The following is a 25,000-nucleotide window of genomic DNA, read 5'->3' on the forward strand; positions in this document are numbered from 1 at the left end:
TCTGCTGCCAGAACCATTTTTAGTTTTTGGTATGACTCGGCCAGAGTTCAAACCGTTCAAACCACCGACATCCTTGACTTTCCTCAATGCTCTAACCATAACACTGGTTGACTGTTTTCCTTTTTTCGTCGTGTCTTCCTCTTTCACAATCTATCCTGAGGCAGTCTACTTATTGGCAGTGGACACAGACTGCCTCTGGATAGACAGATATTAGCTGTCTTCCTCTTTCCTTTGTGTGGTCGGTTGTACACACCATCACTTTCACTTAATGTCACACGTATTAAATGTCACACGTCACACGTGTGCTCTGTTGTTACGATAGCGATATGGTGCCATGTAGATTTCATCAGCAAAATGAAATGTGAAATTTTTCGATCAAACCTACAGATAATGTTTTCCTTTTACCCAAATGAACTGAAATGTTTCATTTTGTTCATTTGTTTTATTACTGTAATTCCAAAATGTATTCCTTGATCACCTCCCTCCCCCCCCCCCTTCCCATTTTCCTCCCAGATATGAACCGACCCCAAGCGATGTAAAGTTGTACAAAAAGCACCAGGCACATCGACACAAACTCGAGCTGGTGGATCAATACATGGTTGAGGTCGGTTTACACAGTCCTTTTCTTGATGATCGACAATTTATAAGGCACCCCTAACTCACCCAAAACAATCATGTTGTAATGAGAAGTACCTTTCTGCATTTCTGCAGATGTGTGAAATTCCATTGCTCAGCGAGCGGCTGGAGATGCTAATAGCAGTACGGGAGCTCCCGGAGCAGATTGGCTGCCTAAATAAGGTCAGATTTGGAGAACGGTTGCTCATGAGATTGGTCCTATGATTGTGATTGTATGTTGAAATCTGTACATCCACAAGAACGAAATCGGGCCTCAAGTATGACTTCCCCCTGTTCGGTACAATCTGTAATTTTATTTTGACTGGTGACTACGGTAGCCATCTACTACCAATTTTAACTCCCCCAATTATTACCACCATCTTTTTGGGTTGCCAGAGAAAGCTTCGGTCCAAAGTCTTTCACGAACTATCTCACCAGGCCTCACGTTCAACTGAAAGTGACAAAAATTTGGAATTTCTTTGGAGTACCGGTGATGACTTGCCCATTTTTTGAGGAAGACAAATATATCGGCCTACGTATGAATAGGCCGATGCCCAGCGGACCACCATGACATCCTTTACATCCACCAATTAATGCTAGCAGATAGGAAACCCAGCTTAAAGTCCATCTGCAGACGGCACACTTTGCGACGCAACACCCCGACAGTGAAACACCGATCCAACAGTTTATAGTCAGGCTGAGAATTTAACAGTTCAAAGGTAAGTCCGCTACTTCTGCACCATCTTCTCAAACTCAGTTGTTTATTTTAATCATAACTATAAATATGAGCGTTAGCTGATCAATCCTAACATTAGTCGTGATATTGGCATTCTATTCCTAATCTCTTCCACCAGCTGACCGTCCGCCTCCTGCACTGCTGTGATGAGCTATCTTGTAGCCGTTGTTTCCCGGCCATCCTACATCATATCCTCATCATTGGGAATACCCTCAACCCCAAATCTATTAATGGGTTTCGCCTGAATTCTCTCCACAAGGTTGGTGGTGATTGACTCACAAATTATTATCTATCAACTTCCACATTAAATCAATACTCAGCTCCATCCCTTGCAATACTGCCTTGTGATGCAGCCATTAATAAATGTTGTGAGACAAAGTTTTCTTTGTTCACCTGTCTGTTTTTATGGCTATACTGTACTGTACACAGCTTGTCGTGTCTCATGTCTCCCTGAAGCTTCAGGAAATGCGCAGCACAGACAAGACGTGTTCTCTATTACATTTTCTGGTTCGCCAACTCAAGCTGCACCACCAAGACCTCTTGGACTTTCCGCAGGAAATACGTCATATTGGAAAAAGCTCCACAGGTCAAAGGGCATTGGTTTGTGCTGTGGGAGCAGAAGTGGAACTGAAACGGTATTGATGAGGATGGGCCTGCATGTGAAATGGAGGAATGAAGCCTCATTATAGTGGAAAGGCCTACAAGTTGAAGCAGAAAATGTGATTATGATGATCATCAAACTATACAATTTGCTAACTAATTGACATTACTTTTCTTCCACAGCCTCAATCCAAGGCATCACAGCAGAGCTCGACGGTGAGTGTAAAACTGATTGTACCTCGTATTTTCAACATCCAGCAAACGTAATGGCAAACAAGGAAAATGATAATTTTAACCACCTCAACGCTTTTGTTCCTTGCTTCTCTGGAATGTGAAGAAACCTTCCAGAAGCTGTAATCCCAGTCTCCCCCCCCACAGGACTTCAAGCAGGCAGAGCACTGTCACCTAATGCCATACTCCCTCCTCACCCACAATCTATGTTACCCCCCCCATTAACCCTTTCTCAACCAACTCTCTTAATTTCAGGTTCCTCCTTTCACGTTTGTTCATTCCCTCGCTTATTGTATCCAAAATTTGTCCTCCTGCCCCACTGTCAGTTCGTACCCCCCATCACCTTGATCATCCATTTGCCTCGATCTTGCAGAGAAAAAAGAAATACAACACTGAACCCGCGCTGTCTTTGCTTGCTCAAAATCACATTGGCTAAATCGTAAATTTTGGCCTGGCTAGCCGAGTGCTTGAAAATGTTGCCGTGGGGCGGTTTAGTTGCCAACACTGGACCATGAACAGGTTAGTACAGATTTTACCTGATACCTGCAGTAAGTTCCAGATCTGATCTGGCCTGACCTGACGATCAGGGCTGGGCGCCGCTGTATCGGCCGAGCTGCTTTGTACCATCGACACAACACAGAGCTCCCAACCTAAAGTTATCCCCCAGCCCCAACCCCAGCCTCTGAGTAGCCGAATTACAGGCACATGCCACTACGCCCAGCGGACTACCCCCAGTGAGGGGCGAGTTAAATCGCTACAGCCTCCATCGTTCAACCTCCATCACTGATGTGCAAAGACTCGTGTAAACAGCTGTTGGCTAAGGATCATTGCCGCTTTCCAAGAGGCCAAGCAACGCAAGATGGCTCTGATCCGTTCATCTGAGGGAGACGCGATGAGTATAGAATGCCTTGATCACATCGAGTTTCCTCGAAACTTCTTCCAGTTTAATAACGACTGTTTAAAAATGTAATTGTACATTTGACAGAATTGACTGAAACGTTTGTGGTTATAATAATTACGTCCAGAAGGTGTGTCTCATGAAAACCATGATGACCTATTATACACCTCAACATTGAGTTTGTGCAAAGTGCAAGCCACACCTTGGGGATGGGGGGGGGGTGTTAAATCACTACAAACCTCCTTCGTCCTAATGTCAAGTTTGGTTGCGATTGAATAAGTAACCACCGAATGTATTGCGGTCAAAATACAGTCAGACGGACTGACACCAAATTGCGTATTTTATAGATTATCTGAAAAAAAAATTATACATGGTATAAACCAGTCTTGTCTGAGCAGCTGAAACTATGTCCTCGAACTTATGACTCACCCTTTTGGATAACAAACCGGAGCTAAAAATTTGTTTTAACGCACGCTCAAGCCAATACGGGAACCAAAATGAAGAAGAAGAAACTCTAACCCACCGTGTTTCATTCATTTCTGGGCCTTGCCGATTTCATATTAAAACAACCTGATGTACATGCATGAGGCAAAAACATGCGTTTGGCTTATGTGCATACACAATACAGCTTGGTTATATATACCTGGAATCATTCCAATTGCACTGGGCCATGGATGAACACCCAGGCCTAAGGCCTGAGGCCTGCCGATCTGTGCTGCTTCATGCAATAGTGGCACATTATTTTATTGGGATAGAGTCAGGCTAGCTATCCAGCCAAGGGGTGTAAAGCAGTGGGGTGGAGTCAGGGCTGAACTGAACAATGTCCCATGTATAATATATGATATTTTCTAAGTCTACAAAGAGCATATCTCTGTGAAAAATTGCCGAAACGCCATGAAACTCAAACTTGTTCTGTAACTTGTCATAATCTAGCCATGCACTGTCGGATGTTGACATTCATGGGGGCTACGTTCCTGTAAAATGCCGCAAATGTCAGGGCATTGTTTCAATGGGAAAAAGGGAGATAGATTCCTGGCAGTTCGTGATTCATAAGGGAAAATCAAAAATCCCATGAAAAACCGTGAATACGGCTGTGAAAAAGTGCAAATATGCCTGCAAAAAAACCCCGCGAAACCATGGGGAAAAAACCTGCAAATACGCGAAGCACAGGGCTGCAAATGTCGAAGCAGTTCACGTTTTATGAACTGCGAATATGCAGGGTCCATGAATCACAGGAGTGTAAATGTTGGGGACCGACAGCACCAAGTTTCAGATGAATATGTGAAAGGATTTATATTAAAAAAAAGAAAAGTCGGAAAAGAAACAACACAGGTGGGAGGATAGATGGACAGACGGAGAGCAAGCCCATAGTCCCCTCCGGTGAAACCAATCAGGGACTAATAAGGTGGTGTAAAAGACCGTGCATCAATGTGCTTTGAGATCGAGTGGTTGCTGTGAGATGTGGTGATACCATCTCCGACTTATTTCCAGTTGTTACTGGAGTTCATCAGGGGTGTGTACTGGCCCCCACACTTTTCAGTCCTTGTATGGACTGGATTCTGAGGAGGATGTCGGAGAGATCAAGCTGCGGTGCATCGTTTGGGAATATCAAGATCTCTGACCTTGATTCCGCAGATGATGCAGTCATCTTTGCAGAAACTGGATATCCTTTTGGGGGCCTTCGTGGTGCTGAGTGAGGAGTCGGAGCTGTTGGGATTATGGTTTTCCTCGGTCAATACTAAGATCCAGGCTTTCAATGACATCTTGGATGCTGCTATCATGTCTGTACCTGTTTGTGGTAAGGATGTTGAGGTCATGGAGAGATTCACTTACCTTGGCAGTGATATTCATGTCTCTGCTGGCTGTGAGCAAGAGGTCAATGGGCATCTGGGTTGGGCCTGGAGAGTCATAGATTCACTGGATCATGAGGTGTGGCACTGTCAGTACCTGTGCAGGAGGATGAAAGTCCAAGTCCTCAGGTCCTTGGTGTTTCCAGTCTTGCTCCACAGATGTGACTTGGAGTCTGACCAGGGATCTGAGACAGAGACTTAATTCTGTTGGTACCAGGTCTCTTCGGAGAATCCTTGGCTATCGCTTGCCAGACTTTGTGTCCAACGAGCGGTTGCTGAGAAAGACTCAAATGAGATTTGTTACCTGCATAGTCTATGAGCATCAGCTATGGCTGTATGGACATGTGGCTCGTGTTTCCAGATGCTGACCCTGCTCACCAGATTTTTTTCAGCAAGGGAGCCTCGTGAGTGGAGGAGGCCAATGGGCTGACCACGTGCCTCATGGTTGTAAGCAGGTTGATCAGCATCTTAAGGAGATGGGGATAGGCCCTCAACTTCAGAATTTTTTTTCCTGCAGCCTTTCGAACCTTTATTTCATTTCAATTGAATTTTAGACTTGAACACTTGAGAACACAAATCACCTTCTTGCCACTTTCAGTAGCCTCCAATTTAGCAGTATTTGGACAAAAGAGTGAGCCATTTTATGTCCTCACGACCAATATAATTTGTAGCTTGTTCTCTCAGCTTTGGGGAATATCAAGATTCAGACAAAATGGCGGCTCATAGGAAATATAAATTGTGCTCGTAAATGCAATAATCAAGAGTATAAAAGACACTTTCATGTCCTTTCTTTCAAGACTGCACAGGGTAAAGTCTTCTCTGAACTCTCTCGTTGATTTTGAAACGTGTTCTTGAGGATTGGTCATTGTATTATGAAAGGCACCTCATTGATCTATCCCTCAATAAATATGACTGAGTTCACATTGTACACAATAATCTCACGTCTTTGTATCATGACCTCACTCACGTTCTCATCCATTGTTTATCTCACCCTCAAATATCCACACAATCGTGCCCCACAGTTGTGAATCAGGCAGTTGAGAAGTTGGACAAGGACCACAAAGAATTTAACCTTAAGAAGATCATGTGTGGGCAAATAGAGACCGACTTCCTCAGCAAGCTCAAGGTCCGAATGGTTGGAAAATATTCACAATTGGATTAGATGTACATACACCTGTCTCGGTTTAAGATTGTTGAGTTGTTACACCTGAGTGCTCAAGAGCCATTTCATTTTTGTATATCACAACAGTGCCCTAAGGTGTGTGGTGAATGGGAGAATCTGTTATCCAACTTTTGGTGGTTGTGTTTGGTTGTGCTTCAGTTGCCTGTTTCAGACTACATCCCAGAATCTCATGATTTTTATTTATTCATTTGTTCGTTTGTTTGTTTGTTTATTTAGTGAATGGATACCTACCAATACTCAATTTTGAATCTTGTCTTGTGGATGCATCAATAATGGAGCATGGTGACGCTACCGATTGAGAAACCCTATTGATTACGGTGGGAATTTGGACCCAAAACACAGCATATTCAATGACCCTTCATCAGAGAAAATGAGGAATGAAGAGTTAGTGCCTGAAACACCAGCTTCTTCTTTCTTCCCACGGCGGTTAGCATACCTCGATCAACATCTGGTTGATATCATCCATTGTTCTTTAAGCCTGGTGTTGGCTTAGCGGTTAGGGTGGCTGGCTTGGCATCTTGGTGGGGTTGACTCAACCTGTCATCCTTTCGAGGTCAGTGAAATGAGCACAAGTGCACTGCACTGGTAATAGGGGCATTGCAACAGTGACAGAGCTGCACCCTCGACCAATGATGCAACCAGCAGCCACAGGCTGCACATGAGGAAGAATAAGATCCATTGTTCTACCTGTCCTCTGATGCAGATTGACACGAGCCTTCACCAGCAAGACTAGTTATCCATTCCACATTGGGATGGACACTTGAAAAACAGCTCTCCCAAAATGAACCTTAAATTTTTTTCAAAGATAAATTACATTTTAAAAACTTCAACTTCAATGGAATTGAGCAATAACTGAGGCAAGCCGACATCTATATTTATAAACTTAATTGTGTTTTATCGTCTGAAAATATGTGTCGGAGTGCCCTCCTCTCTTACCTCGTCCCTCCTCTAACCCCGTGCCTCCTCTCCTTGCAGGATAAGATATCCGAGCTGCAGAGTAACGTGCGCAAACTTCAAGAGCAATGTTCCCAGCTCCACAAGAAATATTCATCCCTCATGGTGTGTGCACGGCCAGTCAAGGGAAAGGGATAGAAGTGATGTGGGAGTAAAGTTTGAACTCGAATTTGTGGAAGGAACAGTTGTTTAGCAAATATAACGTTTATGAGCAAGCAGGTGGGTTATGATGCGTAAGATGAGTTTGTTGGAACACGAACACACAATAGCATACTCTTTTCTATGCATACTTGTAACAGCATATGCATCGTTCCTTGTTTTGGAGCAAAGAAATACGTGATGTGTAAAAACTGCTTTGTTATGGATGTGTGGGGAAAGGATGGTGTCGTCACATGGAGACGTAAATGAAGAAGATGAAAAAGCAGGTTAAGTTGCCTGCATCGCACTGGTTTCTGTCGATGTGTGAAGATCACACATAAGACCGTGGGTTCTCTGTTCTTGTGTTTGTCAGCTTGGCATCGAGGTAGCTATCATTCCTTGGAAGCACAGCTGTGTCACTGATGCTATGCCCCTCTACCAGTACACTGCTACTCATTTTGCCAATCTTGGAAGGATGACAGGCTGAGTTAACCCCACCTGGTGTAAATTCAGGGCCATAGGATCCAAAGCCAGCCACCCTAACCACTAAGCTAACACCAGGACAGACCATGCAAACCACGAAGCCAACACCAGGATAGACCACGAGGTGTCAATCCATCATTGATTAACTCAATAACATTGTGCTTCCAATATCACCCGTACATCTCGTACATGATCTCTCAACTTTGTAGTTGGGAAACCGTATCCGTGTTTATGACCTTGTGATGAATGTAATGACTCCATCCTGAAAGATTAAATTTTCTTTTTTGTTGTTTGTTTATTTGTTTTGAAGGTCTGGTTTGGCGAGCCCCAGGATCTGGACTCGGAGGAGTTCTTTGGTTGGGTGCAGAACTTCCACCAGCATTTCCTGAATGTTCTCAAGGAGGAGCAGCCAGGACATGTTGTGTGTTGAGCCTGCCAATGTCTACTGCGTCATGTATGAGTGTCTGTCTGTGTGTCTGTCTGTGTGCTTTCTTCCAACTTTCATTTTATAGCTCTCTCGTCATCTTTTACAAATCATTTGCTTAGAACTTGCAAACAATTCCTATGTACTGTACATTCCTGTTCATGTCCTCCTGTGTATCCTTGCTATTTTACCTTGTATTCTACTACTAGAGTAATAATTGAGGATACTATCTCTAACGTATTATAATATAAAACGTATAATAGGAGTAACTTTCAACTGAGAATAACTTTTAGTTTTTTAAACTTTAGTTCGCACATTATGATTTTATTTTTATAGAATGTACAACAAAAAAAATACTGTCCACTTATCCACCACATACAAATGTAAAACTTGAAATAGTCAGACAAAGGCATCTCTTATGTTTTTCAGGCACATATGGTTCAAACCTCCTCCCCCCCCCCCTCACTCTCCGAGCGAGTCTCACTTCCCTCCTCACCGCCCGCATTCACTCCCCGTCTTTCCTGTTTGTATTAGTTCGTTCTTTTGTTTCTAATTCACTATCTTTCAGTTCCTGGTTGTACTTATCGTTGCTTAGTTCTCCTCTTATCTCATTCGTCTTGCACCTATTGCTTCTACTATTACGACTTCCATCATTGCCCTGCTTTATAGTTCACCCCTTCAACAATTTCCTCCCCCCTCTGTCCCCCAACCCCTTCCACATTCCCCTTCAAACCAACAAATGCAACGATGCATCACGTTTCGCTTTCCATGCTCTTCTCGCTCTGTATCTGCCTCTCCCTTTGCCTAACACTGCTGCATGAGTGCTCTGCTGAAACCAGGCCTGTCCCAACTGCAGCGGCAAAATCCAGAGTTGCAGGAAATATCGAAATCCATTCTATTTCAGAGACCAGGACAAGATTTGGAAAAGGCATCAAAGTTAGGGTGGGAAAGAAGTTTGGCGATGAAGTTGAGACCGTGCGAGGTGATAGTGATGGAACAGAAACTGGGCCTGAAATCCAAACGAGCACGGAGAGAACGATGTCTGAAATCACCAAAGCAACGTCTGAGGCTCGAACAAACATCAAGGCTGAAGCAGATTCAGATATCATCGAGGCTGATGGTGGATCACGGATAAGGGCAAAGACTGATGCTGGAGTGAAAACTTGGAATGGATTGGATACAATATATAATGATCCAGACGTTCGAGGAATGACTTCAATGAATGTTCCTCGGTGGATGGAAGAGCTGATATTACATCTCGGTGAGCCACTGACTCTAATTATTGACTTTTCAATATCCTCACTGTTCTTGTTACTAACTTTTCATCATGTCATATTTGTTTTGTCTCCTTTCCAATTCCATCAAGCTGATTCATCAGTTGGCAGTTTTCTGAAATGTTGAACTGCTGTGCGATGTAACCATGATGTTTGTTGTTTCTTTCAAGATATCCTTGAAAAAGTGTTCATACTTTAACTAACTGATTGCAGTGCTATGGAAATGATGCTTGCTAGTTATATTGTGACAACATAGTTTAACTGTGACATCTGTGTTTTGCCCTCCATTTCAAGGGTAAATCCGTTTTTCTTCGGATGGCTTATGTATTTAGTACAAATGGTATGCTATCTCCACTTCCTGTTTCTACATAATCCTAAAAGACTTGGTTCCTTCATTTATTTTATCTGTTACTACTTATTTTTCTTGCGTATGACAGCTTGGCTGCAGGGTAGCTATTAATTTATTGGGGCACGGCTATGCGCTGATGCTGTGCCCCTATACCAGTAAACTGGTCCTTATTTCGCCAATCTCGGAAGGATGACAGGCTGAGTCAACCCCACCTGCTGTTAATTCAGCAGCCAACGGGGCTCAAACTCAAGACCATAGGATCCAAAGCCAGCCACCCTAACCACTAAGCCAACACCAGGGGAGACCATGCAAACCTTGAGGTGTTAATCCATCATTGATTAACTCAATAACATTGCACTTCCAATATCGTGCTGTTAAACAACATCAGGTGGGGTTGTCTCAGCCTGTCATAATTCCAAGGTCGGTGAAATGAGTACCAGTGTACTGGTAGAGGGGCACAGCATCAGCGGCATAGTTGCGCCACAACAAAATGATAGCTACCCTGCAGCCAAGCTGCCATACGCAAGAAAATATTGTATTCTGCACTTCAACTTTGACCACGATAATCAAAACAATTCCCAGACGAAACATTGTCTGAACTTCAGTGTTAAAACTCATGTTCCTGACATTCACAATCTCTCCTGCCAAGAACGCACTGTGCAACAACAGTCGGCATCACTGAGAGAAATGAAGGTATGGCAAGGCCGTGTACAGGCGAGGTTGGCCCAACTGGAAGCGCAGACCCTGCGCCATGAGGGGAAGCTTCGCAAGCTGAGGGATACCGGACGCAACAACAGCTTGGCCACCGCGCATCACAGGAAGGAGATTGGCCGTCTTTCAGGTATTCTAAGATGAATTGAAGAAAAACATCCGCAACGGTCTCCCTACACTTCCAGTTGTCCTCTCACTTTCTGCCCTCTCTACAGCTGCAACTGTGGAATCTCTTGAATCTCTGTCCTTTCCCCAATAGAGAATACTTGACTGACCTTAAATTTTGAGTGTCATCATATCGCTTCTGTCTTTTTCATTGCATTTCAATATCCCACTCTGTGCACCTTGAATGACTAACGTGATGGTTTCAGATCATTGCATGGTTAACAGTTGTTTTGAAAACAATGTGAAAGAAAGCGATGAAGACCCCAACAAGGCGAATATACTGAGTGCTTCTGCAAAGACACATTACAGATTCAAGAAGAAGAGGCGCATGAATCAGGAACCCATGAATATTTTTTTCAGTCATGGCAGACATGCACGTATCATTGTCTTGGTGTCCATCAGTCTTAATGTCTCTCAACAATCAAATGGCACTGCAGAGCAACATTACCTGATATATTCCAGGAAGCATCCATTAATCTTCCCAAATTTTCCTTCTTTAAAAAAAAAAAAAATTGTATACCAAGTCGAGGCTCGTTTAAGAGCAAATACACAGAAATGTATAACAAGGCAGTAGACAATAGGGGTGTAAGAGGGAAGAACAAATAGTGGGGAACAAAGACAATTGGAGATTTGTGGAAGCGAGAGGGATGGGGCTGGGTACCCGGGATAAACAAGATGGTATTCCAAGGACTTTCAGGAAGGAAAATGCAATTTGAAGCACATGGGTTTGGGGTGGATTAACGGGGGGAGTAAAGAGCAAGATTTTGGATGGGGGAATATATATGAGATAGTGGTGAACAGCTGTTTCAAAGACGTGGAAGGAGGAGTGGGATTGTAGAGAGTGAAGGAGTTTGGTCCAGAAGTGGGAAAAAGAGGAATGAAAGAGTGGTGGTGAGCAGTGATTCTTGATTTTGGCAGTTTCACCAGAAGGAGGTTTTTGGTGGACCTTGAGCGCCCTGAGAAAATATCCGGGGTAACGGATCACAGACAGAGCAAGTGGGGGCAAGGCCGTTTAGGCGACGGAAGAAGACAGACAGACCACCAACCTGCCTCCGGTGAGAGAATGAGAGACCCAAAGAATCAGCTTCATCACAGGAGATACCAACGATCCGAAAAGCCTTGGTTTCCACAGCGTGAATTCGAGCTCGGTGAGAGGCAGGAGCACCACCCCAGAGAGGGGAGCAGTACTCCATCAGGCTGCACATGAAAGCTTTCTTGGCCAGATGCCACATTGTATGCTCTGAAAGGGTGTTTTCGAAAGTTGAGGATACCTTTTCTAAAGTTCCCCTGTTTAAATATTTTTGTTAATTGTTGGCGCTAATTTGTTGAATATATTGTATTTGTGCAGATTGTTGAGCGTGCCTTCACATGTGCTTTTGTGCTGGGTTCATGCGTCCTCGCACAGGCTACGTGCTGTTTTTGGCCTCGTACGGGTCTCTTGCTGTGTTTCTGCCTCTTCCTAATTTCCTGATCATTCATTCCCTTCCTCTTGACCGACTGCCCCACTACCGGTGGATTGCTTTTTTCCTCTCTGTCACCACTTTGTCCAAGACGAAAATGTGTGCTTATACCATAGTCTTACTGTAACTACCTTCCGGCACCATCAGTAAGATAAAGTGAACTTTGCAAGGTTTTTGTACTGTTTGACACCACTTTACCAGAGTTACTTTTTGCAAATGCTTCCTTTGCAAAACTCAAACGTCATCAGCAATGTCACATTCAATTGACCAATTGAGAGCGTGACACATAAAGATTACTCCAATCTTGTTTGGCCATGATTACCCACAACAAATCTTTAACTTCATCAACTAGAAATGCTCCTGGTAATTTCAGTGTAGTGGCCTTGTCATTTCATTCTCAATCTCCAAAGGTTCATTTACTTTGAGCAGAGAAAAGTATGTGATGCAGTACTTTGTGCTCTCTCATCTATCCTCAAACATAAACAGGTACAACTCGGCACCTTTGCAAGGAGGTTTCTGTCCTGATAAGCGTTTATATTGCAACCAATCCGGGTACAAACCTGGCACAAGAAAAACACTTTCCGACAGCCCCTACAGATTTAAGCAGGATCTGGTGTGGTGTCGACAAACTGATCTGGTGTGTTCTTCTCAATTTTACAGGGGTCAAAAGGTCAAAATTGGTCACAAAATTAAGGTTTGACAGGCCAAGCTTTTCCTTTTTCACCAAAGCAGACAAGACTTCATACAAACATGTACCCTGTCACACCCCCCCCCCCCGAGAGAAATAAATAAATAAATAAAAGCAGGCCGATATTGGTGCTTTTCAATTTCACAGGAGTCAAAGATCAACATTGTTCACGAATTAAGGATTTTTGCTAATTGAGTCTGTATTTATACCAACGTCTTGGCACAAAAATACCATGCTGTAGCCCCTTTCGAGTAAAGCAGGTAAACATTGGTCTTGTGTCTTCCTTTGTATTTTACAACGGTCAAACTGGATGGAAAGTGGGGGGGGGGGCATATGATATTCGCTTGTGAATGCCTGTGATTCTAGAAGCCTTTTTCTTTCTTTTTCTCTTTCTCTCTTTTTTTTTCTGCCACTTTAGGCTGCTTACGTGGTCGCTGGATCTCAGGCCGCTGTTACCTTCTTTTCCGTGAATATGCGTCACATGAACAAGCTGCCAGTCGCTGTGAGGAAACTGGAGGATCCCTGGCCGCCCCGTCTGATGCAACAACCAGGCGTGCCATTGCCCGTTATGCTCGTTCTGCTGTTTCAGGAAACTGGTTTGTCTGGATCGGTGTGACGGATCACACGGCCGAGGGCGTGTACATCTATTCGGATGGAAGTCGGGTCATATCTGCTCCTTGGTACCGTGCATATCCAGTTGTCCAACCAAACGGTGGGCATGCAGAAAACTGTGTGGTCTTCACAGTGGGTGATGGTGCTTGGTGGGACAGCCCATGTAATGGGCGCCATCTGTTTCTGTGCCAATATGCATTGTGATTGCCATCCGTTCCCATCTAATGGGAGCTTACCTTGATCGCTGCGGACCCCCACTTGAACCTGCCCATAAACCTCAAATTAGTGCATGGCTTTCATTCCACATGATTGGTTTATAAACAACCATGTACGAAGATCTAATGGGAATAGTATTATAACAGTGCTGGTATGCACAAATAAATATGCACAACAGTCATGGGTGAAACCTGTTTAATGCTGAATGAATTAAACAAATGGCAGGTTTAAGTTTACAAATAAAAAAAAACTCTCAAGAAAATAAACCTGATTCTAGGAAAGTTTTCTTATTACCTTGAAGTTCCATCAACTACATCATAAGGTTACGCACGGTGCTAAATCTTACCATATTAATAACAAAAAGCAATGGCGAATTACAATGCAACAAAACTGTGTTTTCCAAGTTAGCCTGTTCCAACCAAGATGTTATTAAAAGTTCAGAGCAAAATAGATCAGTGTTAAGCTGGAATACAATATCCTGTGGCTGGATGAGGAAGTCATGGCAATTCAAAGTGACCATAAACATTTTTGATGATCCAGTCATCCATGGCACTTCACCGATTAAAGAGTTTTTCAGGTGATGCTGGTGATATTAGAAGAAAAGCAACATCCCTGCCAGAATTGCAAGAACCAGAGCTGTGACAGCAAGTCCCAGACACTGCAGGAAGCTGAGAAGGCATGGTAAAAAATGGTAAATGAAAGCCGATTTGCATGTACCATATAACATATGTGAAGTTTGGGTAATACAATATAATATGACGCACCTCTGCTGAGAGTCATTTTCTGTAAAAGGAGGGATTTGAGGAGCCTACACAGAGAGGTAAGATGGAATTGTTTCAATTCAAGGTGACTCGGTGAACATCAATGCACTTATGACATTTGCCTACCATTGAGTTTTATATGGAACTAGTAAAGGTGCCCGTCTTCGACGGGCATCACTGGCAACATATGGTAAAAGGCAGATAGCATGAATGTATTTTAAACAATATATTGTATCATTTTTATCCATTGATTATCATTCAGGTTTTCCACTTCGATGACATTACCACGTAGTTTAGTGACGACACAACGTGTACCATTCGTGAGTTCCGGAGGATCCATAGAGCGCATTAAAATTACAGGGAACCCTACTTTAAAGTGATCCAAAAGGCCAGATCAGTTTCGTCTACATATTCATATCTTGTAGATTTTAGCTGGTCAGAAAGTCATGGTTTTGTGAAGAAACTACGGCACATGGAAAGTGCAAATTAGTCAGGTATGAACTCAACTCTTGTCTCCCCAAATGGAGCGTGATTCTATGAGCCAAACTCATCTTAGTGGTCCTCTAAAAAATGGGAAACATTTTTATTTCTTTTTTATGCAATAATTCCTCCCATTTTGCAAATGGAGAACATGAACTGTTTAACTGCATAATCATCAAAAGGAATTTTGAGGGGCCTCTTCAGGAAGACAATAATATCATTACTATATATGTGTCAAAGCTTGTTTCATTTCATGCAGTAACAAAAATCTGATGGTGGAACAAAGAAAGGGGCGTGCCGAAATATTAATATAGATTTCAGTGTTTAATTTGCTTCACAAAAGATTGCCATCTCAAATCAAATACCTGTGCATAGCCAGTGAATCATCATCATCATCATCATTATCATGTGTTGTGGGCCAGGGGTCGGTGGCGATAAACGACCACTAGATGGAGCAGTGGCGTCCTCTCCCACCGAACACCCGGAATTTATAGGTCGTCACCCCGGAAAACTCTGGAATCGACGTGTCACCTAAGGACCGTGGACGACAATACCTCGACTGCGTGGGGTAGGGTTAATTGCCAAATTTCAATATACCTATGTACCCACGCAGTCTAGCTACCGGGGAAACCAGACCCTCAGCCGACTTTGTCTGGACCGAGTCGCTGTTACCGACTCGGATCCAGCGTAACCGAGGGGGAGTTACCAAAGCTGCGCCGGTCCAAATGAACAACTTACGGCATGAACGGCATTACTTACTATTCCTCAAACCCGCACTGTGCTGGGTCAATGGAAGAAAACATGGGCAATGAACTGGAACATTTAACAAGAGGGTTTTTTTCTAAGGGAGGGAGACACAGAGCAGACTTAATCACGAATAAAGAAATGGTAATTTACAGGAGGAAAGCACTTACACAATTCTACTTAACAGACTGGGCCCACGGACACACACACACACACACACACACACACACACACACACACACACACACACACACACACACACACACACACACACACACACAGAAACTGGACCCCGTGGGTCTATCTCGGTCAAGCCGGGCCGAGATACCTGTCCGCTTCGTGCGGCCACACCGACTCCGAACCACTGGTGGGACTCGAACCCCCGACCCAAAATCCACGGCCCCGAACGAGAATGCTCAATCACGACCACCACTGTCTCAGACCGTCTGCAGTGTGCTCGCAGTCACCACGATCGTCTGCAGAACCCTCGTCGACCAAGCCAATCGCCCAAATGACTGCTCACTACTCGGCCGTCGCCACGATCACCCGGTCTCTTGAAAAACTGGTCCAGACCAAACCAATATCTTCCTCTTTTGGTGGGAGGGGCTTCTTCTCCTGGCCACTCACCTCCTGATTGGACGAGGGGCTCTCAGGTGACTCGTGGCGGCCTCCCGATTGGCAGGGGCGCGTGTGTTGTGCTTGCCCTCCACTCATTGGCTGGAGGAAACGCTCTCCTCCCCTCCTCGGAGCGGAGCTTCGACCCGAGACGACGAAAGCTCCGCCCACGTCCCCAGCCAAAAACACATGCGTAATGGCGATCGGGTCGAGTCTGGGACAGTGGCGGTTGTTGAGTTGTAGTGGTTGTTGTTGTAGTTGATGTAGATGTGGAGGATGTATTAAAAACCTAACTGAAAAGTAACTCGTAGCGCACACACGAAATTCCCATGAGACAGAGGGGACGGATTCTAACTATAAACACATACTTATTGAAATAACTAAGCTTAGGGACTGCTGTCTGTTTGTGTACAAGGTTTCCAAATCCGAAACACATGCACCGTGCTCTATGTATAACGTTGGTGCTGCCGAAGCAGTAAGAAGGCTCCAATCCTGGTTGGTTCGCCACTCCAACTCAGGAAATCAGGCCAGGAATTTGGAATTTGGCCGGGGTGCCGGCAATAGCTTGCCTACTCTTTACGAAGGAAACTGTGGGATCTTTGACGTCCACCAAATAAAGCCAACAGACGGTACACCCTATTTGACGTCCAGCCGAGAGACGGCACACACATTGATGAATCACCATGCCTGTGAAACACCAGGATGATAGTTTATATCTGAGTCGGGGTTCGAACCCAGGATAGATGGCTGCGAGGTGAGTGTGCATACCTCTTGGCCATCCTGCAGTGAATCATCAGTTTGTACATACATCATCTTCAGTTGTGTGATGGATGCTGTAGTGACCTGAACCACTCAACCACTTCATTGTTGTTTTTTTTAGAGCCACAAACACAAGCAAAATATATTATCTTGTATTGCCATTTATGTAATTTAATGGGCCAGTTACTGAAGTTTTATTTTTTTGGTAGACAGAGTCGAAGCTCGTAGAAGAGCTTGAACACAGAATAGATGAAGACAATAGAACAAAAGAAACAGCAGAAAGAGAAGGGGGAAATGCCCAGAGCAGGACCGAGGGATAAAATAGACGGAGACGGACAATGAGGGATGTGGGTAAGGACGAGGGATAAGGGAGAATGCAGGGGGTGGATAAGTTGGAAACGCAAGTAAACTCTCAGGAAGGAAAAACTGGAAATTCGTGGAAAAGGGGTGGTTTGACGGGGGTGAGAAAGATGATGGTTTTGGATGGGGAATGATCTGAGATATCTATGAAGCGTACTAACGGGGCAAGGTGGTCAACCATTCTCTTCACCGACACAGATAAATAATCTATATGTTTGACAAGGTTTGATCTCAAAGACTGTATTTTTGTGAAACATGCCTTGGAGTCTTTACCATTTACTCTTTAAAAAGAGATTATGGGTTAAATTTTTTGATTATCTCTATATATTGCAATTACAGAATAAAATATTATCCAAAAGAAAAAAAAAGATCATGGTTTTCTCTGGCCTCTGGTCCATCCCACACCGTGGCACCACCAATCATGTCAATGAGCCCGAAAGTCTTATCTCTCATGAGGTCAAAAGAAAAACAAAGAATACTAGTACATCATTTGGGCTTTCTCTGCTATCCCCCCGTCATGTTCACCCATCCCCACCCTGATCATTCGTATGCACAGGATTGTAAAATGGTAAATCCTTTGTACAAATCCTTTATTAAAACAAGCTCGAATGAGCTAAGATCCTCGTCCTCTTAATGATGACGTCATAACAACGAATATGACGTCATTGTGATGTATCAGGTTTGCGATAAATTATCTGTGCTAATGCCCGACTTGATTCCCGCAAACAAAATTCAAACAGCTTGCCGAGTTTCGGAGATAATGGTACAGGCGATTTCCATTGGCGGCGATATTATGACGTCAACTTTTTTTCTCGGAAGAATTTCCAAAATCGGACATGATTACTGCCTGCGCGTGGGCTTTCTGCATATACATGGCAAGTTTCACGAAGATCCGATGAAAATTCTGGGTTGTGAAACAAAAAATGTCAAAAAATAGGAATGACGTCATAAATATTGATATGACGTCATAGTGATGTATCATATGTGCGGTAATCCATCTCTGCTAATGCCCTGTTCGATTCCCGCAAACAGAACTCAAAAAGCTTGCTCGTTTCGGAGATTATTTTTTAGGCGATTTCTATTAGCGGAGATATTTTGACGTCATAACTTTTTTTCTGGGAGGAATTTTCAAAATCGGAGATGGTTACTGTCTGCGCAGGGTATTTTTACATGTATATGCCAAGTTTCAGGAAGTTTCGATGTAAACTGTAGGCTGTGAAACAAAAAAGTCCACAAGAAGAAGATGAAGAACAACAACGTGAGTAAGACTGGAGATCCTCCACGAGGATCTAATAACCCCGCTCCTCCCGCCCCACCCGGGCTCCTCCCGCCCCACCCCCGCTCTCAAAGATCACCGGCAATGATAAAACACCCCATATACTAATTGGGGTCAGGCTGATCCCATGTCGTCTGGATGTGATCAGCCCAGAACTGTCGGATTAGCAGCACGACAAACAAGAAGGCATCAGGCGGTAGCTTGACAGCAATGATGAAAATCATGCAAATGACATCACTGTCACCTTGACCTTTGTACATAGTTGCTATTTGATACTTGTATCTTGAAGCGTTTCCGAGTTATCTTTTTTTGTCCCGAAAAAAACCTGCACATTTAACATTGGCGACGACGTTGCCATGGAAACGACGTTGGACGTTTCCGGATTGCCGCCATTTTGGAAATGCGTCATCTGTCCCCCCTCGCCCCCGGCCCCGACAGAAATGTTGCGTTTTAATAACGATTGGATTATCAAATCTGCTTGGAATTTGTAGGTGATGTTTTCCAACTAATTTGTCTCACGTTTGACGTCACATCTCGCAAACACTTTTGGTCGTATCTGTTTTATGTAAATGAGGTTCAGCGATCGGCGCACTTCCGGTTCAGGGATCGGCACACGTGGACGTCTGGGTGGCGAGCTCTCCTTCCAGACTCTCTCACGGTAAGTTTCCAGTCCTAAAGCGTTTTGCGTATTTTGTTTTCGAGATTTGTGTCAGGGGCTGTGGAACTGTACTTTTTTTTCGTATTGTGTTCATAACAGTTTTAGCGGGTAGTTGAGTTAGTTTCTTGAAAGAAGCAGGGCGAGGCCTCGTGATCAGTTTAGCGTGGTCAGTTGGGGCCTTGGGAGTATGGGGGTGAAGAAGGTTATAAATAGAGAGCAAAGGAGAAAGGAAGAGGAGTACGTAAAATGTCACAGTTGCTCAATGTGGGCCACATCAACAGTGGGGGAAGCAGAGGATTCTTATTGTTGAGGAAGTGTGAGAAAATCGACTACTTGAGGAAGGTTATTACCAGGTTGAAGGAACGCATTGATTATTTGCAGAATGTGAGAAATTTGTGGATAATAGTTGGTTACGGTTGTGGAGTGAGGTTGCTGAGGATATTGAAGTGGTGAGGGTGCAACGGGCGCGGGCAGTGGCGTAGGCACAGCGGGCAAGGGTAGTGGCGGAGGAGCATCGGGTGCGGGCAGTGGCGGAGGAGCATCGGGTGCGGGCAGTGGCGGAGGCGCAGCGGGAAAGGGCAGTGGCGGAGGAGCATCGGGCGCGGGCAGTGGCGGAGGCGCAGCAGGAAAGGGCAGTGGCGGAGGCGCAGCGGGAAAGGGCAGTGGCGGAGGAGCATCGGGCGCGGGCAGTGGCGGAGGCGCAGCGGGAAAGGGCAGTGGCGGAGGAGCATCGGGCGCGGGCAGTGGCGGAGGCGCAGCGGGAAAGGGCAGTGGCGGAGGAGCATCGGGTGCGGGCAGTGGCGGAGGAGCATCGGGTGCGGGCAGTGGCGGAGGAGCATCGGGCGCGGGCAGTGGCGGAGGAGCATCGGGCGCGGGCAGTGGCGGAGGCGCAGCGGGAAAGGGCAGTGGCGGAGGCGCAGCGGGAAAGGGCAGTGGCGGAGGAGCATCGGGCGCGGGCAGTGGCGGAGGCGCAGCGAGCGCGGGCAGTGGTGGAGGCGCAGCGGGCGCGGGCAGTGGCGGAGGAGCAGCGGGCGCGGGCAGTGGCGGAGGAGCATCGGGCGCGGGCAGTGGCGGAGGCGCAGCGGGCGCAGGCAGTGGCGGAGGCGCAGCGGGCGCGGGCAGTGGCGGAGGCGCAGCGGGCGCGGGCAGTGGCGGAGGTGCAGCGGGCGCGGGCAGTGGCGGAGGTGCAGCGGGCGCAGGCAGTGGCGGAGGCGCAGCGGGCGCGGGCAGTGGCGGAGGCGCAGCGGGCGCGGGCAATGGCGGAGGCGCAGCGGGCGCGGTCAGTGGCGGAGGCGCAGCGGGCAGTGGCGGAGGCGCTGCGGGCGCGGGCAGTGGCGGAGGCGCTGCGGGCGCGGGCAGTGGCGGAGGCACTGCGGGCGCCAGCAGTGGCGGAGGTGCAGCGGGTACCTCAGAGATCAGTACTCGGACCATTGCTATTCAATATTTACATCAATGACTGGGATAGTGGGGTGAACAGTAAGCTTTCCAAATTTGTGGATGACACAAAGCTTGGTGGTAAGGTGGATAGCAGAGGGGGTGGTGAACAGATACAAGAGAGTATTGAGACTTGTATGGATTGGGCAAAAGATTTTAACCTGAGATGATTTTAACCTGAGAATTTAAAACAGATGGATTTTAACCTGAGCAAGTGTAAGGTGTTGGGGATGGGAAGAACAATGAAAATAGAGATTACAGGATGCAAGGGGTAATTTTGGAGCATGTCACACAGGAGAAGGATCTCGAGGTGGTAATAGATACGGGAGGAAAGCAGGCAGCACAGTACCAGGTTGCTGTAGGTAAAGCAAATAGGGTTTTCGGCTGTATAAGGAGGGGGATCAATTTTCAATCAAAAGAGGTGGTGTTAACATTGTACAGGAATTTAGTAAGGCCACATATAGAATATTGTTTGCAGTTTTGGTCACCACAGTTCCGGAAGGACATAGATGCCACAGAGAAGGTTCAGCATAGGGCTTCTAGATTGATTCTGGGCCAAGCTGGACTCAGCTATGAGCGGTTGAAGGAGACAGGGCTTTATTCACTAGAAAGGAGGTGGTTGTGAGGAGATATGATGGAGATGTTTAAGATAATGAAAGGTAGAGATAAAATAAGTGAAGATGAATTATTCAACAGAGTAGAGAGTGACAGAACCGGGGGCCATAGCTTGAGAGTGAAGAAGAGGAGAGTTAAGATGGCAGCAAAGCAGGGGACTTTCACTCAGAGAGTAGTTAATGCATGGAATGGTCTCCCTGGAAAGGTTGTGGCAGCAGAAAAAGTAGATAAGTTTAAATTAGAATTAGATAGGTACCTGGAAGTTCTGGAGATCGAGGGGTATGGGGATGTTGATGAGACTTTTCGGTCGTTTGAGTATTGATGAGTGATTGTGTATGGAGTGCTGTTGGTTGGGGTCTTGTTAAGGGGTGTTGTGTGGTTGATGTGTATTTTTAACCAAGCCCATGCCTCCTCTCCGAGGGGAAGAGAAGCAAAAAAAATTACAACAAAAAGGAATACAAATTTTTTTTCTTTCATTATATAAAATAATCTTGGGATGGTGTGGTGTTCATGCAAGTATGATGGGCTGAATTGCCTCCACCCGAGTTGGATTTCCTTGTTGAGGTAGGTCATTGTCACCTTGACCTTTGACATATTTCGTCAAAAAACATTGACAGCCTCACTTTTGTCCTTCGGAATCCTCTGCATTCCCAAGTATTCCCATGATATACCAATAATAGTTGAAAGCATTCCCGAGTTATCGCACTCGGACAAACAATCGAGACAGATCGACATTATGATGAAATTTTTCTATTTTCGTCATAGCAAACACACAAACAAACACAGGTCCGTGAATTGTGGTGAGGATTATTTCGTATGCAGCCTATGGCTGCTGGTTGCATCATTGCTGAGAGCATGGCTGCACCACTGATGCACTGCCTCCTGTTTTCAGGAAGCTGGCACCCACCTGGTGTTATGTCACAGCACACGGGGGCTCAAATTCAAGACCCAAAGATCTCAAAGCAGCCAGCCCACCTTAACCGTGAAGCCAACATCGGGCTTCCTTTGTCGAAAGAAAAACCTGTTAAAAGTTTTAAGACGTTCAGCCATATGTTTTTTACCTTCAGTGGTTCCTCTGCTTGTTGCTCATCCTTGGGGGGGGGGGGGTGGAGGAAGGAGAACAATAATTTGGTTATTTAATTCAACGAAGTACATAATGTTAAGTGTTTGTTAGTGTACAAAGCAACTATTCTCGTTGGTGGTGCCTTTTTTTTTTCTTTTTTTCTTTTTAAATATTTTGAAGATGTACATGAGCTCTGGTTGTTCCTGTTTATCGGAGATGGCAGAAGTAGCATCGATTCCAAAATGCTCTCACCGGATGTAGCTCTCCGATGAAGAATTGCTTTGCCAGTTCTCGTGCCTCGGGAGAATGTCCCTCCATCTCAAACGCCGCACTGGCATCCTGCCCCACGCGGTCCAGCAACACTGCCTCTCCACCAGGGTGCTGCACAAAGCCACATGGTCACTTTTACCACTCTCACTTGCAAACAAATTTTCCTGCACACCTGATTTATACCTCCACACATACGTACATCGCCGTAAAAAGGGCTGCTGTCAAATGCTTCATTCAACACATATCTCTCAGACCGGTTGATCCCTCAATCAAGGCAGGGGAACTCCGCATACTCAGGAGATGGACACCAAACTGATATTTTAAATATCGGATGAATTTTAATGATAAAATCGTTGCATCTTCTCATCCTAAATGATTTTACACACCATCTGTCTATAATTCCAGCAGTGTGTGTGTGTGTGTGTGTGTGTGTGTGTGTGTGTGTGTGTGTGTGTGTGTGTGTGTGTGTGTGTGTGTGTGTGTGTGTGTGTGTGTGTGTGTGTGTGTGTGTGTGTGTGTGTGTGTGTGTGTGTGTGTGTGTGTGTGTGTGTGTGTGTGTGTGTGTGTGTGTGTCCGCTGTTTCTCGACAACCGCTGGTCCAATCTATTTTAAACTTGCCAGGTATATTGCTGGGGACCTGAGGATGTGCCTTTTCAAGGTTTGATATTAATCGGACAAGTGCTTCCCAAGTTATGGCCATTTATTTACCAACCAATGACAGGAACCGTTGCTGTGGCCATTTATTTACCAACCAATGACGGGAACTGTTGCTGTGGCCATTTTTTATCAACCAATGACAGGAAGCGTTGCTGCGTAGCCGTGGTCGATGGGGAAGAGAAACTCAGCCGCGTTCGCCATTACGGGTTTCTTCTCTTCTCTTCATGTTTTTCCTTGCGAAAAGGCAAAATACGTTGGCGCTAATTGAATAATTGGCCATTAAAAGCCTCCGTATTCTTGCCCTGGACGAGGAAACGAAGAAGAAGCGCCGTTTCCTCAGCGATGTTGCTTATGAAGAGGTGCTAACGAGATAAAGGTGTGTACAATGTACATGGAGACGATTTTTATTATTATTATTTATTTATTGAAGAAAAATTGTTCCAAAAATAATTTATCAAAAAAAGTGCACAACTTCTTTTTGTTTCCAATTGTCAAAACGGTGTGGCCTTTGGAAGTGTTAAGGAATTCAGCTCCACTCAACATGCTTGCCAACGAAATCCATCTCAATTTGGTGGTAAAAACGATCCACAACGACCAGTTTCCTTACTCATTGCTCTGCAGTCTGCATTCAACCCCTTCATTTGTCGTCTCATTGACCTCATTTCATCTAACGAAAATTCCAGCAATCTCTGTGTGTGTCTGTGTGTCTGTGTGTCTGTGACCGCTGTTTCCTGACAACCACTGGTCCGATCTAATTGAAACTTACCAGCTATATTGCTGGGGACCTGAGGATGTGCCTTTTTAAGATTTGATATTAATCGGACAAGTGATTCCCAAGTTATGGCCATTTATTTACCAAACAATGACAGGACACGTGCTGCGTAGGCGTGGCTGATGCGCCATTTAGTTACCAATCACAGGACACGTTGCTGCGTGGGCGTGGCTGCGTAGGCTGGTGCACGGCCGGCCGACGATGACGTCACGTGCCGTGCTGGTTACGATGGGGATCGATTGGTGCCTTAGTTAACGTGGGGTAGGAGTGCAAATGTCATGGCAAGCAAAGACAGGGAGGTAAACTTGATTTTAATTAACTCTGTGTGTAAGTATCACAGCAGTTGTTACTTCAATGCAAGCGATAATTTGTGGAATGATGTGAACATTCCGTATGGACACGCACTACTTTTGGATAGTGATGACTCACTGTATTCGAATAATTTCTCGATTTCTTATCCGCATTTATAGATAAACACAATGCCCCAATCCAGTCGTCGTTTATGAGAGTGAAGGAATGGCCTGTGTGTTGTTTGAAAGTTTTTTTTGTATGTACGGTCACGCACATATGGGCACGCGAGAGCGAAGGAATGGCCTGTGTGGTTGTTGTTTCTGGCACGCGGTTTGATTTTTTTTTTGTTGTATGTATGGCCACGCACGTATGGCCATGCACGTACGGACACGCACTACCGCCACGCACATACGGCCACGCGAGAGCGAAGGAACAGCCTGTGTGGTTGTTTCTGGCAAGCAGTTTTAAAGTATATATATATATATATATATATATATATATATATATATATATATATATATATATATATATATATATATATATATATATATATATATATATATATATTTATATATATATATTTTTGCACGTACAGCCACGCACGTACGGGTACGTGAAAGCGAAGGAACGGCTTGTGTGGTTGTTGTTTCTGGCACGC

At 45.1% G+C, this 25,000-nt stretch overlaps 4 protein-coding genes and 1 long non-coding RNA gene across 11 annotated transcripts in view; 3 read left to right on the forward strand and 2 right to left on the reverse strand.

Moving 5' to 3' along the window:
* Nucleotides 1-7,321, reverse strand: part of LOC147027650 (uncharacterized) — a 34,576-nt gene extending 27,255 nt beyond the window's left edge. The window contains exon 1 of the long non-coding RNA XR_015057171.1: nucleotides 7,050-7,321. This is a non-coding gene — a long non-coding RNA (uncharacterized LOC147027650). The remainder of the gene's footprint in view (nucleotides 1-7,049) is intronic.
* The window catches only part of LOC147027647 (uncharacterized), a 96,095-nt gene extending 87,767 nt beyond the window's left edge, over nucleotides 1-8,328 (forward strand). For 3 of the 4 annotated variants that reach the window (XM_085877182.1, XM_085877181.1, XM_085877180.1), the window contains exons 11-18: nucleotides 514-604; nucleotides 712-798; nucleotides 1,470-1,610; nucleotides 1,808-1,937; nucleotides 2,135-2,167; nucleotides 5,953-6,056; nucleotides 7,089-7,172; nucleotides 7,999-8,328. In XM_085877182.1, coding sequence (XP_085733308.1) covers nucleotides 514-604; nucleotides 712-798; nucleotides 1,470-1,610; nucleotides 1,808-1,937; nucleotides 2,135-2,167; nucleotides 5,953-6,056; nucleotides 7,089-7,172; nucleotides 7,999-8,118 — 790 coding nt within the window. In that variant the 3' untranslated portion in view covers nucleotides 8,119-8,328. Of the gene's footprint in view, nucleotides 1-513; nucleotides 605-711; nucleotides 799-1,469; nucleotides 1,611-1,807; nucleotides 1,987-2,134; nucleotides 2,168-5,952; nucleotides 6,057-7,088; nucleotides 7,173-7,998 lie in introns of those variants that run through there. The other variant, XR_015057169.1, reaches the window with a different exon arrangement.
* A 221-nt stretch (nucleotides 8,329-8,549) lies between these two features.
* On the forward strand, nucleotides 8,550-15,858 carry LOC147027651 (uncharacterized). Its single transcript, XM_085877189.1, has 3 exons — nucleotides 8,550-9,373; nucleotides 10,385-10,576; nucleotides 13,178-15,858. The coding sequence occupies exons 1-3, from the start codon at nucleotides 8,860-8,862 to the stop codon at nucleotides 13,573-13,575; spliced, it is 1,104 nt and encodes a 367-aa protein (XP_085733315.1). The 5' UTR covers nucleotides 8,550-8,859; the 3' UTR covers nucleotides 13,576-15,858.
* Nucleotides 13,766-25,000, reverse strand: part of LOC147027652 (cytochrome b5-like) — a 23,110-nt gene continuing 11,875 nt past the window's right edge. Inside the window, exons 2-5 of the mRNA XM_085877190.1 lie at nucleotides 22,605-22,733; nucleotides 22,351-22,380; nucleotides 14,352-14,395; nucleotides 13,766-14,255 (exon numbers count right to left, since the gene is read on the reverse strand). Coding sequence (XP_085733316.1) covers nucleotides 14,180-14,255; nucleotides 14,352-14,395; nucleotides 22,351-22,380; nucleotides 22,605-22,733 — 279 coding nt within the window. The 3' untranslated portion in view covers nucleotides 13,766-14,179. The remainder of the gene's footprint in view (nucleotides 14,256-14,351; nucleotides 14,396-22,350; nucleotides 22,381-22,604; nucleotides 22,734-25,000) is intronic.
* Nucleotides 14,153-25,000, forward strand: part of ARHGEF33 (Rho guanine nucleotide exchange factor 33) — a 117,020-nt gene continuing 106,172 nt past the window's right edge. For 3 of the 4 annotated variants that reach the window (XM_085877183.1, XM_085877185.1, XM_085877184.1), the window contains exon 1: nucleotides 18,833-19,240. In XM_085877183.1, coding sequence (XP_085733309.1) covers nucleotides 19,152-19,240 — 89 coding nt within the window. In that variant the 5' untranslated portion in view covers nucleotides 18,833-19,151. Of the gene's footprint in view, nucleotides 14,279-18,832; nucleotides 19,241-25,000 lie in introns of those variants that run through there. The other variant, XM_085877187.1, reaches the window with a different exon arrangement.

Source organism: Eptatretus burgeri, chromosome 4, assembly GCF_056783735.1.
Source record: "Eptatretus burgeri isolate ZD-2024b chromosome 4, Ebu_testis_v1, whole genome shotgun sequence".
NCBI classification, from domain to species: domain Eukaryota; kingdom Metazoa; phylum Chordata; class Myxini; order Myxiniformes; family Myxinidae; genus Eptatretus; species Eptatretus burgeri.